Source organism: Corvus moneduloides, chromosome 4 (assembly GCF_009650955.1).
Source record: "Corvus moneduloides isolate bCorMon1 chromosome 4, bCorMon1.pri, whole genome shotgun sequence".
NCBI lineage: Eukaryota > Metazoa > Chordata > Aves > Passeriformes > Corvidae > Corvus > Corvus moneduloides.
Window position 1 is genome coordinate 26,010,667 of NC_045479.1, and position 15,730 is coordinate 26,026,396.

The 15,730-nt window shown below is 40.0% G+C and overlaps 1 protein-coding gene across 1 annotated transcript in view; it reads left to right on the forward strand.

Moving 5' to 3' along the window:
- PLBD1 (phospholipase B domain containing 1) overlaps window positions 1-15,730 on the forward strand; it is a 39,673-nt gene that overhangs the window by 14,357 nt on the left and 9,586 nt on the right. The window contains exons 4-6 of the mRNA XM_032107051.1: window positions 1,650-1,788; window positions 8,321-8,485; window positions 9,657-9,801. Of these exons, the coding sequence (XP_031962942.1) occupies window positions 1,650-1,788; window positions 8,321-8,485; window positions 9,657-9,801 (449 nt within the window). The remainder of the gene's footprint in view (window positions 1-1,649; window positions 1,789-8,320; window positions 8,486-9,656; window positions 9,802-15,730) is intronic.

Below are 15,730 nucleotides of genomic sequence, written 5' to 3' on the forward strand. Positions count from 1 at the left end.
AATTCTGAAGGTCATTCTAGTAAAACTATTTTTTTGAAAAGCTGATATTTTCAATGTCACACTGAATGGCGGTCTCCTGGCACCTTAATCTTTTTAGCATTGTGTATCCTTTCCTTCTTCTGTTAGGTTAATATTTTATTCTACTACTAATATAAATTCTGTTATAATCACAAAAGTCCTGATTCACTTTTCTCTTTAGCTGTAAAAATCAAAAGTAATTCTGCTTGAATAGTGCAGCTACACTGGTGGGGAAACTAGAAGTAGGAGAAGAACCAGGTCAGGTACTGGGAAACTCAGCTGTGATTACCAATTATTTTAATCTCCTTAGACCTGTGGTTTTTTCCATCACAAATACTTTTGTGAAATGGTCACTTATGGGGACTGGTTTTTTCCGTCTTTGCCTTGTCTTGCCCTTTCCATAAGGGGTTATATATCTGACTAATTCTGTTATTGGTGTGCATGTATAAAGTTGATTGGTTTTAGCTTATCCAAAAAATAGAACAAAAAATCTTAGTGCTCCCTTGCTATCATTATTCAGCATTGCTCTGCACTTCCTAGGGAGAGAAGTGGGATAGCTACCGTATCAATGTGTATGTGTTTTTTTCTAGAAAGACACAGCATGGCAGCTGTATTTCCCAAGATGCATTGTTGGATGAAGGGGGACAATACTAGGTGGCCTTGTATTGTTTTTCTATTGCCTCTATCCTCAACTCCTGCATTACTGCTTTACTTCATAGCAGTTTTGCAATGTGGGTTGCTGTGTTATCTTGGAAGTCCTTAGCCCTAAATGCTCTGATCACATCCCTATTTCCTTGGACATACTTCTTGCATCTTGTTGCTTCTAGAAAGCTAACTCTGGTTGGTTTTATCACTCATATACTGCTGGAAGAGTTTGTTTCCTTTACAGGTTTGTCCTATTTTGCTACTTTACATAGTGCTGAATGGATAGATACAGGAGGATGGAAGAGGCCAGCATCTAGTCCTCATTTCCTGTGGTTCTTTTGTGGCCCTTTGTGCATAGCAAAAGCAAATTCTGAGACATCCTTACAATGTTGCTGGCTCTTACCCTAGGGTCTGTTCAACTTGTCTTGCCTCATGCTCTAAACCTGGGTGATTTGGCTCTTGACTGGATCTGGCACAGGGTACAGTTGTTTGGCCTCCCACCTGTTACTCAGAGGAGCATAGACGTGGTTCTCAGGCAGCATTTGAGCACTACCAGCAGAAAGCCTTCATTGCACTTGAACCTGGGGGAGAGAAGGAGGCTCTTCAAATGTCAATCTATTTTTAGTCTTAAATAGGCATTTAAAAGGGAATGGTTCATCTGACCTATCAAATGCTTGTTTCCCTTTACTGACTGTATGGGAATGCTAGATCTGCTATAGCAAAGTCCCCCACAAACAGGGAGTCCAACTCTTTCTTTGACACTAAAATCTGGTAGAGGCACATGATTGTAGGGTATTTTGCCTAAGTCTGAACATTTACACTTGGAGGATATAATGTTTATATCTTCAGGATTTCCAAAGCATGATTTGCCTCAAATCTCTAGTAAAACTGGACCATCTGGGTCATAATGTATTTGTCCCTTCCCTGCATTATCAATTATACTCAAAAAAACCCAAGAAAACCCCAACCTGTTTGTTCCTCTGCAGGAAGCAAGATCAATGGACAAGACAACAAATCAGAAATAATAAGGATGACCCATTTTGGAGACATGCTGGCTATATTATTGCACAGTTGGATGGTCTGTACATGGGAGCCCTCGAGTGGGCTAAACTTCATAAGCGAACAGTAAGACTACTGCACCTCTTTTTCAGTAGCTGGGGCTGGGATGTCAGTGGACAAACATGAGAGAAGGGGATCTGCTTTCTAAAAATAAAAAACAAAAGTAGGATACTTAGTAGCAAGTACTCATTCTGCATGCCATTCTGCAAAATCTTTAGTGACTCTTCAGTGTAGATACTGTGACTGAGCATTCAGGTCATGTAACCACAGATTCTTCATAAGGGACTTGGAACCCTGGACATTCGCGTGCTGATTATGTTGGGGGTGGCTTTTGCATCCCTGTGAATGTTGGAAGGACAGACACTTCTGAAGTGCTCGTTGGTGTCACTTTACAATTGTTATTAAGCAAATGACCCTTTAGGTATAAAGAGTGCCTGTAACAGCATGAATCAGCATGTAGGGAATGCATTAAAGCTTTCATTCTTATTTCCAAGCATTAGATTTCAAATCTTAAAAGCCTTTCTGTTTTAGTGTATGTTTTACTTTACTAAATGACTTCTCCTTTTCTGTCTTTAAGTCTCAAAAATTTATGGTTACAAAAGATATGGTCTGTGGCAGGTCAGATGGAATAGGTTTGGGGGTTTTGTTTGGTGGTGGTTTCGTTGCCTTTTTTTTTTGTTTTTTTGTTTGTTTTTCTAATTTTTCTTCAATTGCAATTAGAATTGTATTCCAGATCGTCAGCTTGTATAATAGCAGAACTCCTTTAACTCCAGTAGAGGTATGGCAATTATAATGCTGTCCAAAGGTCTAATACCTAATAGGCTTTTCAGTGTGAGAGGAAGGACTTGAATAATTGTAGTTGACTGTTTTACCTGGGTTAACCATACCAAGAATTTTGAGAAGTTGGAAGTCCTGAATTATAAACAATTGCATTTTAGTAAAGTGTACATCTTTCTTGTATAGAAGTCACTTTGGGGCTTTCATGAATGGGGAGCCAGCTCAAACTGGAAAAAAAGAAATGTGTTCATAATAGTAATCCATCTTGAGGGACTTGAGTTTGTAGGGGAAAACACTAGAAACCTTGACTTTCTAGGAAAAGAGCACACTAATTGCCTTTCATAACTCCTGTATCTGAAGAGCCCTGTCAAGCTCACCAGGTTGTTGGTTTTTTTTGCTGCTTCAGAATCTTTTAGATTCATGTGGGGGGAAGGGAAAAGTGCTGGTTTGTGTCGGAGTTATTTCTTTGTAATAGGCATGTCCTGCCTGCACGGTGTGTTCCCTGATGCTTGCTTATTTAACTGTGCATTTGATACTAAGAAGCACTGACCTCTGAAGTGTCTGAATAATTTTTATCCTGTTTTTAGAGATCTCCCCGGCATGTCTGTAAAAAAATGGTGCATTTAGTGAAAGTTTAGATATGTGGTTCAGGCAGAAATATTTGTGTCCTCCATTCTTGAATTATATGCAGGAAATTTTTTTTTTTTTTTTCTTTTCTCAAATGTGCTTGCAGCAATTGGTGGGATTAATTTTGGCTGTTTTCCATGCCAGTCACAATTTTAGCTTTGGACATTATTACCGATGTTGAGATGCATATACTTTTATTCAAAGCAGAAATGTTCACCTTGTGTGTATTTCTTACTTGCAGTGGTGCTGCTGTTTCCTCTCTTTGCCACAGCCAGTAAGTTAGCATCAGTCCTTACCTTTGAGTACGTTTTGGACAGCTGCTCTTGCAGCTAGGTCCTTGGTTTTCCTTGGCATCAAAATGATACCTGACAGTTCTGTAAAAGTACAGGAAGTTCATTTTGTTGGATACCATGATACTTCTTAAGTACTTTTGGGAGATTAGGCTACAACTGTGTACACATACTTAACTGCTGTTAGGATCTCCTTCAGGAAGCAGAGCTGGAAGACTATCGCTCTGAGCTTACATGGGTAATAAAAACAGGTGCAGATGCAAAGTTCCAGGCTTTGACACATGCATTTATCTGAGAATCAGCCCAGCTTCTGTAAACTATTAGCACTTAAAAGCCCCAACTAAACTCAGAAACCAAACAAACAAGCAAAACCACCACCAGTATCTTCCTTATTCCTTGGGATTAGAGAAATCCACCATCCAAAGATAGGTAAATAAATCCACCTAATTGATGATTTTTTTCTTATTTTTAAGTATTGTACTTTGGTTCAATTAACCCAATTGTTTTGATATTTTTTTGGACAACAACTCCAGCACCAAGTATTTACTTTTCTGTTACTCAGTTCTCACCTTAAAATAAAACAATCAAAGACATTTCTTACTGAAAGTCTCTGTAACAAATTCTGCATGTTTTTAAAAACAAATCTCATTCCTATTGCACGTTTTCCTTAGTGCTTTGAAAGTCTCTTCTTACCTCTTTCCTTTGGTAGATACTGTTTTGTTTAATTGAAAAAAAAATCCTTTCCATGTGTTTATTGTCTTTGGATTATCATCATCGGGAGCAAGTTGATCTTTTGATCTCTACTAGTTCAGTAGTTTGAATTCATGATGGTAATGAACATCAGAAATACTAAAAATACCTGCTGTGTGAATTTGCTGTTTTTCTTTTCCTTTTTTTACCCACACCCAAACAAAACAAAAGAAACCCCCCAAAACCCAAACAAAATCAAGCCAAGACCCAACATGTGACAGTCTTTGTTTTGTTGCGTGATGTTCTGATGTTCTACTTGCTGTTGGGAAAGCTGTGTGACTTCTGAATTCAACTGATTATTCTCTATATGTAGAGGGCAATTGTTCCCACTGTCTTAAGCTTAAAATAAGAATAAATGCTGTAGAAGAAAGGCTGGGAAGCTTTTCCCCTTCCAAAATACCAGAGACGTGAGAAAGAGAAGGGGAGGAGGAGATGGGTTTTGAAGTTCTTATGTTCCCCTGCAGCATGAATGATCATACGTGGACAAAATGCTCTCCTGAACACTGAGAAGTTGTTTGGTTGGCAAGAAAAGGCTAAAAGAGATAAAGGGGATGAAGAAAAGGAGCTATGTTTGCAGAGTCTGTGGATTGTAACACTGAGCACTGGGCAAAGTTGTATAGAACTGTTTCCTTTTCAGGAGAATGGAAACAAGCTGTTTCATGGCTAATCTGCTTTTAATTTTACACATTTCATGTTTCAAGTTTACTCATCAGCACTACACATAACCTTTTCAAACTTGCAAGTGGTTGGAGTTTTACGTTTGGTGGATTAGTTGATGTGCACTTTGAGGAAGCCACGTGACAGGTCTTTCTGTTGTCTGCTGCTATGGATGGTAGTTTGAAACCAGATCCAGATACTTCTTAAGTGAGAGTTGGATTATGTGCACACAAGTCACTCTGAAGTGTTCTGGTTTTCTGCTTTCCCCTAAACTTCAGATCTGCTTCACTTGAATATTGTAGAACCGTTGTGTCTGCCACTAGTAACTGAGCCTTGTTGCAGAAAGAAAATTTGGACTTTGAATGGTTTGATATCAGTACTAGTATTTTTTTTTTTATTCTTTATGAAGCAAATGCTTTGTAGCATCTTGTTCTAAACTTTGGTGTTTTTATTGCATGGAGTCTGTCCTCCTGAGGACTATTTTGGGTAGGTGCTTCCATTAAGACCTGCATGAAGGCAATGTACATTGTAAACTTCTGTATTTTGAATTTGATATTTACAGGTATCATTAAGAGTGATGTCAAAATTTGAATACATCTTCATCTTAAAGTGTAACATTGTTCCATCTGGTTTAGCAACATTTTATATCCAGTAAACAAACCCAACCCTTTTGTCAAGACAATTTCTGAGGGAGGGGCACTCAAAGAACATAAAGCCTTTTCATTTGCCTAATGCTCTACCAACGCTGTGATTAATCTTGGGCTTGTCTATGCAGGGATATTACTCTTGAATAAGGAGGTGTCAGGGTTTTAAATACTAGAATGACTCCAGGATAACTCCCTATTTGTACTTCCTTATTTTGTACTGAGAGTGCTCAGGCTTGGAAAAGTTACTGGAAAACAATTGTTACAGAATAACTTGCCTATTTTAATGTCCCGTGTAAAGAAGGCTTTAAGGCTGGTTCTGTCCTTTCTGCTGCCCTTTGTAAGTTTATTTCTCCCTACTTGTGATGTAACTCAAACTCAAATTGATTTTTTGTTTTGCTGTTCAGGACAGTACCTAGAGGAGCCACACATTGTAGCAAAAGGACTTTTGCTGTGGCTTTACCACCTCTCTGCTTGTCAGTTTAGTTTATTCATTCTTCTTCAGGATGTAAACCATGTATATAAGGAGTTTTCCTGGCATTGCTGTGTGAGATGAGAGAAGGCGATTACAAAAAACTGTAATATACCCTATATCATGCACTTGTTATGATGCAGTTTTTTGGGTCTAATTCTTGCTAGTGGACACTGATTTACTCCTCACAGAGAAGATTTCTCTATGTATCCTGGACATCAGCTGTAGTTTTTCCAAAAATAGGGTTCTCAGCCTTGTTGTGGCAGATGCCTCAGACCACTCCTGAAATTCCCAGATTTGTCTTGCAGTGCAGATTCCTGTGTCTTCTGTTTGAATACATTGTTTTATTGAGGCTCCAGAGAAGCACTGTGCTTATGTGATGTCACATCAGACAGTTTTAAACACAAAACCAGGTTTATTAAAAGAGAATAATGAATTTTTGGAAGTAAACTGAAGTGAAATTGGCTTGACCCTCAAAAAGGGAATGAAAACAGAAGCCTAGGGGGTGCTTAACAACCTAGTCCGTCTTTTTCATCTCTGATACTTTGGCTGGCTTTGGCAGCTGGCAGCCTAATCTCACCCAGTGCCTTAGGAATTTGCATAACCTATGCTTTGTTTGAGTGGGTCTTTCCTCCTGCTCACTGAGCACCTTTCCGTGCCCAATGAAAGCTTCATTGCTTGGCACTTTTGTTCTAATTTGAATGGACTTCCTAATAGTTACAGAAGTTAAGAAAGTAAGAAAGCATAGAAGTGTGAAACTTAAAAAATACACAGGCAATTCTGACTGATGCTGTAGCAGTATCAATGTAGCTGCCTGAAGATCCTACAGTGAAGGCAGATTTTACAAAGGAGAATATGGAGTGGTAGCAAATGGATGTTAAGTACAATTAAAATGTCTTGGGGCTAGCTTAGCAATCTGATATGCAAGCCAGTTTGCTCCCTTCCTGGTGGTACTGTACAGGGATGCCCATGTGAATCAGACATTGGAAAATGGCTTTTTCTTATTTTGTGGTGGGTTTTCAGTGCAGCTGGATGGGGAAAAATGGTGCTTAAACAGTGCCAAGTCTCTCTACATGGTTTCCAATGAAATAGAAGTTGTGACTGGTTTGTAACTGATTCGTACCTCTAAGTTGCTTAAAACTATCCAAAGACATGTCTCTTGATGTTGCTTCCTGTTTGGATCCTACAGCAAAAACATGGTGAACTAAAGCAATGTGACATACATGAAAGTTTGTTTTGGATTTCTTCCTCAGACTATAGCCCCTGTTGGGGCCTTCTGCCACAAATGGGTTTAGTTGTCAGAATGGCTTATTTCTCTTGCTTGTCTTTGTAAGCATTGTGGGAAGGTTTAATTCCTTCCCATGGGATACATGGACTGGTGTTTACATTATTTCTGGTTTTCCTGTTGGTTATTCTCTCTGCCAAAACAGCAGATGGATAACACAGAATTCAGCCTTCTGAACAAAAAGTAAATGGATTTGATGCTCTTTAATTTTTCCTTGTCCCCCTTCATTGGGGTTGTAGAGAGGTCAGCTATATGGTTTAGTAACAGTGATTTATATTGCAAGCAATGTGTTTCTTTGCCATATGGTTCTGTGGCATTATAAAATTACTATTCACAGCCCTAAAGTGATGTGTGTTCTGACTCCTTTTCCTTAAGCCTTGCCTTAAGTAAAGGCATGGTGAAATCAAGAACAGGAAAGATTTAGAAAACGGTATTTGAAGGTTGAGGTTAAACCACTATTAAGCTCTTATTTTGATGAGGCAAAGTAAGAGGAGGTTCTAAAGAGTGTGTTGCAGAACCAGCTGAGTGTAGTTAACCCTGTTAACCCTGGATAGCTCCAACCATGTGGAGTTTTCAAAAGCACATAGCAGAGTGCCTTTTGACTGACTTACCTTTTTCAGCTAGTTTGACTGGTATTGTTAACATTGTTTCCCTCATTCGTTTCTTCCTCGTCAGTCCTGAGGATGTCTTAAATTGCAGTGTTTATAAAAATCTGAGAGCTCCCAAGAGCATTAGTGGAAGACTCTTCAAAGACATCTAGATAAACAAAAAAAATTAAATCTTAGCTCAGTGTACCAGTAACAGCAGACTGATGGGTATGCTGCTTGCAAACACACACTAAGGTTTCATAAGCTACAGTTATGTCTTCCTTTTTGCCTCAGAAATCATAGCATTGGTAATGCCACCACAAGGACCAGACCCTGAAAGTTTCCTCAGTGCCTGGGGCCATACTGAGTGTGAGCATCTGGGCCTTGTCAGTAGGCATTTCATAGACCATACAAGAGCTTCCTTTGGGAGCAAAAGAAAAATTCTAACCACTGAAGTTGTCTTGATGCTTTTCTGTCTCAAAGCATTTTTTCTCTTCTTCTTTCCTCAGCCACTGAGCAACTTTGATGTCCAGTTTCTGAATGCAGTTGGAGACCTGTTGGACCTTATTCCTGCATTATTTGATTATTCTGCACGGGGTGGACAATGCGATGTGGAGCCAGGAGGCCATGGGAGATACCAGTGGGACATGGGACACTGCTCTGCACTGATCAAGGTGAGCACCAGAACTTAATCTCCAGTGACTCTGTTGATTTGCAGTGCCATGAGTGTACATTTCTGGAGTCTTCCCTGTTCGTGTTGCATATGCATGAAGAGACTTCTGTCAATGATCAAGTTGCATTTATGCAGTTGACATTTGTGCCTCCGTAGGATTTTGAATCCAGTTTTTCTCACTTGTGTTCAAGGGGAGGGAAAAGACCAAACCAAAACCACAGAGATGGATGGTGAAAAGCTGCTAGAATTACTAGGGAATGAGGTACTACCATGGAGAGGAGACTGGAAGAGAGTAACTCATTTCACCTAGAGAAGTGAAGTCTGAAAAGGGGTATTGTGAGTGAATACAAATACATTGGGCAAACAGGGAGAAAAGGAAAAAGATTACTTAAACTAAAGGACGGTGCTAACATAAAAACAAATGGGTGCAAGTGGGTAATGTTTTCTGTTAATAGTCAGTGATGCCCTTGAATGTCTTTCCAATGGGATGATGACAGAAAAATCTCCCACATTTTTAAGATAAGTGACTGATGCATCATGGTGGCAATTACATTTTTCAGTTAAAATTATTAAGGATTTAAGCAGCATCTGGAGGCTCCATGTATTGCAGAGCAACAATATTCATCTTAAATTGAGAAACATTAATTGAAGCATTTGCCTACAGCAAGAGGTTTCTGAGCTAACAACAGATCATAGAACCAGGGAAATATTTTGAAGAGATGTACTATCAATATATATATTTACCTTTTCAAACTGAATTTACTTGCATTTGTAAGTGCTTCTGTACTTCACCTCAAAGTGAACTAGGGGAATTATCACAGAAACAGCATGTTTTAAATTCATGTTGGATATGTTTGCAAAGATCTGATCTGAATGTGTGAATACAAATATTCAAAATGAAACTGGGGAGAAAAAACATACCATGTGATGCAGGTATCCCAAATAACCCCAAGGTGTTTTATTTTGAACATAACGCGTCGGCAAGAATTGTTTCCAGAGGTTTCAGAAATTCATATAGTACACAGTTAAAAACAAAAGAATCTGCTCTTTCTTCAACAATGCAATTAATCAAACTACTTAAATCAAGTAGTTCTCCTAGTTTCTATCAAGTAGAAAAAATGCAGAATACTGTGGGGTCTGAAATTATTCATCTTTCTGCTTCTGTTTTCCAGGTTCTGCCTGGATATGAGAATATATATTTTGCCCATTCCAGCTGGTTTACTTATGCAGCCACACTGAGAATATATAAGCATTGGAACTTCAATATAGTTGATCCATACACCAGCACCAGCCGTGTCTCATTCAGTAGTTACCCAGGTAAAGTCAAAAAAACCAAAACAATGTAGATATTCAATTTGGAATGGACCACCTTACTGTCTTGTGGCTGTCTTGGCTGTGAAAAGGATGGTAACTCAACAAGCACTGGCTTCAATATACCTTGAAACTTTCAGCCACCAAGAGGACAAAATGCCACCTTGAATTTTCTGTCTTGAACATGATATTGTTGTTGTTGTCTTTTGTTGTTGATTAATCACCTTCAGTGCTCTGAATAGCACTGGTTAAATATTTTACCTCTGGCACAAACATGCTGCTTGGAATTCTGCTTGTGTAGTCTGCAGTCATCTCAAGTGTTGAACTCCTCACCTTGCCTGTAGCATTTGCATGTTTGGTAATAACAATTTTGAGCACTTCTGTTCACCAATGTGACATGACTCGTGGTGTAATGGGATTATTACTGAGTATCAAACACTTGCTGTTCAAAAGTCTATTGGCTTCTTTGATGTTGGGTTCAGAAGCCTTTAGTTGTTTTGTTGTTCCATCTTCCTCTTCCAGCTTCTCTATAAGCTGTTGTAAAAATATTTTTTAATGCTTATTTGGTGTGTCAGTAATATAGCCAGCCAAAATATTTAGAGTCTCTTTTGGGAACATTAGGCCAAATGTTAGAAACTGCCAGAAAGTAATGTTTCGGTGGCAAAATATGTACTATTGCTACAGAAGAGCACCAAGAAATAGGAATGTGAAAAACCAAATCTATGACTCCCTCTTAGAGTTGACATGGCATAAATTTTTAGAGGTGAAATTTCAAGTTCAAAAATACCTAAACACGCAAGAATCTCCATAAAACATTTTAAGTGAAGTAAGTACTGTAGGAGACTATCTCATTCTCATGAAGTTTTGTTGGTTGATGATTTCAAAACATGCTTTATTGAGTTACGGTGCCTTACTGCAGGGGTCTTTCATGGCAGGGACTCCTGAGACTGTGACTGGGAAAATGTTTTGAAAAGCAGTTGCATTCATTTCACATTGAAAACAAGCCTTTTTCTTTGGGGTTCTGATCCTCCTCAGTGATCCTCCTCAGGAATGCAACATTTTCTGACAACTGAGATTTTTAATTTGAGGGAGGGGTAGAGGTAGTCTGAATGTTTGTTAGGTGTACAGTCTTTCAAGAGCTTGGGTTATCTGTGATTGCCTTGGAGGAATTTCACTCACTTGTTGCAAGAAATCTTGCAAGCCTCTGTAATTTGGTAAGAAAGCAAGGGCTTCTGATCTCTGTTCATCACGTGAATGTTCACAAGGTTATTCTGGCTCTCATGTCTCTCAGCTGAAATACTGATGATGGCACTACCCTTCACAAGAGTGTGGCTCTGTTTAGCAACTGTTGTGTGCTGCATTGTGCTGCAGATTCAAAACTGGGGATCAAGATCAACCACACAGAGTATTTATTATTTTATTTTTAGTGGGTGTCTGTGGTGATGTCTTCCGGTTGTTCCTTTTGTGGATTCTTTGTATAAGGAAATACAAATATTCAGACTGATAAAGCATACTGTGTGGCAGGATACCTGAAAATCAGCTACTGCTTTGCTGAAATGGTTATGGTCTGTTCATTAGTGAACAAGATCCCAGTGTGCTTTCCTGAGAGTGTTGAGGTCTGCAGAGATGGCTTATTTTTTAAAGCCTCCTATTGCCATGTGGACTCTGACATGGTGATGTGGGAAGGTGTACCAACAAAACTGAGTGAGAACTGTTGCAAAGCATAGTTCCCGTGGCTACAGTGAAGTTTGAGAGGCTTGTGGTATGCAAAGTGTGCTCACTTGGCTGCCTGATTACAGGGTGCTATCACAAGCACTAGACAAGCATAGTCCATTGACTGCAGCAAATTGCATTAGCTGTGAGTGTAGTTCACAGACTTGCAATTTTCCATGGGATGAGTAAGCACTGGCTTAGTAATGCGCTAGGGACATCACGTAGGAAGGCGGCAACTGCCAAATTCCTCTGCTCCCTGTTATGATGAGAGAGGATATTTTCAGAGCATCTGACTCTGGAATCTGCAGGTCCTGGCCATGGTTCAACTTGACAATTTTAATGTCTCCCTGCATAAATATTCCCGCTCTTATTCTCTGTCCTGATGGACACTAAGAACCAGTAAGAAAGGGCAACCTAGTAATCTCTCCTGAATAGTAACATGATTCTATGAACATAGAAGTATTAACTTCTGGAGGAAACAGAGCGCATTAAAAGACAGGTGCCCTTCCAGGCCTTCAGTGGCACTTAACTGAGTTATTCAAAGATTCTTGTCATCCAACAAGATTGGATATAAAGTAAAACTATGCTGCTGTCCAAAAGCTGTGTCAGAAAACGTTAAGGAGTCCTTTGTCTTCTGAGAAGGAATGTGCCAAATCCATGATTTCTCCTGGGGTCACAGAGTAAAATTATCCATATTATTTATTTATTTATTGAATTTCAATAAAACTAGACTGCAAAAATTAGTATTGACTCAGTTTAGAGGTTCTGAGGCTATTGATTAACCGTGATTTGTGTTGGGGTGTGCATTGTGGTACAGCTGGAGGGCCTTGTACTTCCTTGCTCGTGTTGTGACTGAGCAGGTAGGAGGACAGGCAGGAATTACAGAGTCCATCCCAGCTTCCCCAGCAGTTATCTGTTCTGCCACCATGTTCAAATGTCCATTGTTAAGAGCATATCTTCTCTTTGCTGCTTTCTCTCCTTTGGAGTAGCAGTAGTTCTGCAGAGGCACAGTCAAATGGGAATTAACTGGAGTTGTAATCTCTGTTTTTGCAGCATTTCTTCACTTGCTGCTCATTTCTGCACTGAATCACCTTAATCCTCACTTGACCTCTTCTCATAGTCTTTGTCTGCAGAGCTGCACGTAGGACAGTTCTGTGAACTTTGGAAAGGAGGAATGTCTCTGAACTGAAAGCTTGAGTTTCATTGTCTTTTTCAAGCTCTGGACATAAGTACTTCCTGTGGCTGGTGAGTCAATGCACAGCAGAGAGAAATTGTACAGAGAATGTTACTGTTCCTCTCAAATGTTGAGTGAAGATGTGCTCATTTGGGGGAGTAAGAAAGTGATGATAGAGACAAGGTAGGTGCTGTTTTATACCACGTATCTAGTGATGGATCAGACAGAAACCTGCACCTCTCCTCCCTCTGTGTCCCTTTCCCCCTGCCTCCAGTCACTTCTTTACACTGCCCATTGAGGCATTCAAAGAAATGAGCCAAACTAACAGGTAAAATCTGCCATTTTCTTTGGATAGCAGGGAGGTTGCAGCTTCCAGGATGTCCATCTATTTGGATGGAGCTCTTTTGAACTCCATTTAAGAACAGGAATGTGCCATTGTGACCAAGCACTCTGGTTTGGATACTGAACTATCTTCTCTGTGCTGACCCATGGTGTTTTAAAGTATGTTAATTTGATTTTAGCAGTTTAAACAAAATAGCTGAAGAAGACGAGTTGAAGAATTTTACTTCTACCTTTCCTCCTCTGGTCTGCTATTGGGATCTTTCTTGGTTGAGCTAGGCTGTGATATGGGAGTGAGGTGGCACAGGTTGTCTTGATGGATGACTATACATGTGCTGCTAAGGCAGGAGAGAGAGGTAGTTTGTGTCCCTTGCTTTGAAATAATCTGGTGTTAGTGCAGCGTTCTCCTTCCCCACAGCTTGAGGAAGAGCTGGGAGGAGCAAACCATGGAAGGGGTGGTAGCCCTTGTTCTCAGGGATCCATCTTGCTCATGAGGTATTGCCAGACCATTTCCTGCTTCCCTGCTTCCTCCAACATCTGTTTAAAACCTGGAGGGAAGCAAAGGAAAGTGTCTGGTGAACTTTGGACATGAGATCAGAACTGTAGTGTGGGATGTGCTATTTCTTAGTGCCTAGGAGAGGTGTGCAAGTGGAAGGAAGGCAGCTGATGGGTCTTGACATGAGAAGCAGCTACTGGTTCTCCACTAATCCAGAGAATACCTCTACTTTCCCGTGTTCAAGTGTGTTTATACACCAGAGCATTGGGCATCTCAGCCAGGAGCTACTCCCATCCCTGAGCGGTGTGCTAGACCTCATAGCTTTGACTTCAGCCTGTAAAGCTGACCCTTTCTGCACTTGAATGAGCACAATGACCTTTTAAAGCACCAAAAAAGCTGATGCCGTCTGGTTCAGAAAGCAGCAGTCTACCTCTTTTGGAACAATAGCAGCAGGGAACGTGCTGCCACCCACATGTTCTTTGATGTGCTTTCTGGAGAACACTGTGGCTCAGATTGCAAAAATGCTTTGCTTTGCTTGGCTGATTAATGTCATGATGAGTGAAACTCCAGACTTTGGAAACTTCAGTTTTCCAGTGGCATTTGGAAACTGAATCTAAATGGCTCAGATCCAGAAGATGCTATCAGAAGTACTTTTGCTTGTTTCTATGTAGGAGTTGTCAGGTTCATTGGAGGAAGGGGTTAAAAAAAAAAAATTAACTGAGTGTTCTGACAAAAACGGAGTGTGGGTTTACAGAGATGGTTTTACAGGGAAAAAAAAAAGAAGAAATGTACAGTGAGATAATACCTTCAAGTACAACAGATTCTCATACGCACTTAGAAGAATGGCAAAAGAGGACGTCAAAGGTCTGCTGATATCTCTAGACTTCTCTTCCCAGGTTTTATTTTTGTGGATGTCTTTACTGTGGGTAACCTGTTGCTTGTGTTTTAGCTTCCCTTTGTTTCAGAGTTGCCTGTGCCTTAAATCAAAATGGTAAATGCCATCTTGGAATAATTGGGCTAGTAATGGTGTATCATGGAGGGCATGTTGTGTTATAAAACATTGCAGGATAAAACTTGGTAAATACTAAGGCCCAGAAGGAAATCCCCTTCTTTTCAGCTTAGCTGAGCTTTGCTGTTTATTTGAATTGTGGAGTTCAGCCTTCAGTTAATTCAGCATCATTCCTTGTGTTAGCACTTGCTTTGAGTCAAGTTTTTCTGTTCTATGTCAGCTATTAATTGAAATCGAAGAAAGAAACTACTTTGTTTTGAAGTGGGGCACTTGGCATCGTCACCCACAGGAATTGATGCTCAATTCATATCACAGTTGTTTTAACAATTTCAATTATTGTCTCTGTTTGGGCAAGCACCACTTGACTTGTTATGCAGCAGATTATTGCTAGAGTATCCCATGTCTTTGTATAAAATAGACTGTCAGAGCCAAGTTTAGGATGTTTCTCTTGTATTTACTTACTTGAGAGAGATCTCTGCTGATAATGTACATAATGTATTGACTCTCTTCCAATGAGTAAAACACCAGCTGCCAGGGTGCTCAGTCTATTCTATACTGATATTTTTTTAGAGAACAGGTGACCACACAGTGTATTTTCCTGGATCTGTTCTAATTTGAGAACTTGCTACTTGAAAGAAATTTTGCTGAAATAGAGCCCTTAAACATTACTTTTGCTTGAAGGTGGTCTGCCTTTTGATAAAAGCACAGGAATAGGAGGCAGAGCTGGGTTGTCTTTCTTGCTTTCATAGGTTGGTGACCTTTGTTTGCAGATTGCATTAATAAAGCTTGCTGTGGGAGATTTCATAGAGGAACTTGGCTATTATGGTGTTGCACAGCATTTTAGCATTTTGTACTCTTTGAAGACTGATACGATTAAAAACTTCCTAACAAGAGTTTAGGTTCTGTATGACTTCCCCACCAGGAGCTCCGTTAACAACTGTTCTTCCCTAACCTGGCAGCCACGTGTCTGCTGAGTAATCTAAAAGCCAGGTTATTTCTGCTGTACAAGTAGTCCCCACACTATCCAAGGCACAGCTGACCTTTGCAGCTCTGTATGCCACCTCCTGGCGAAGGATTTGCAACTGGACTTAGTACTTCTGTTGGCATGTAACCTGGAAGGGAATCCTGCCCACAGATCCATCGCTGTATTCACTTTGCAGAGCTGGCAGGCATGAAAAAACCCAGTGACAATATGTCAGAAGGA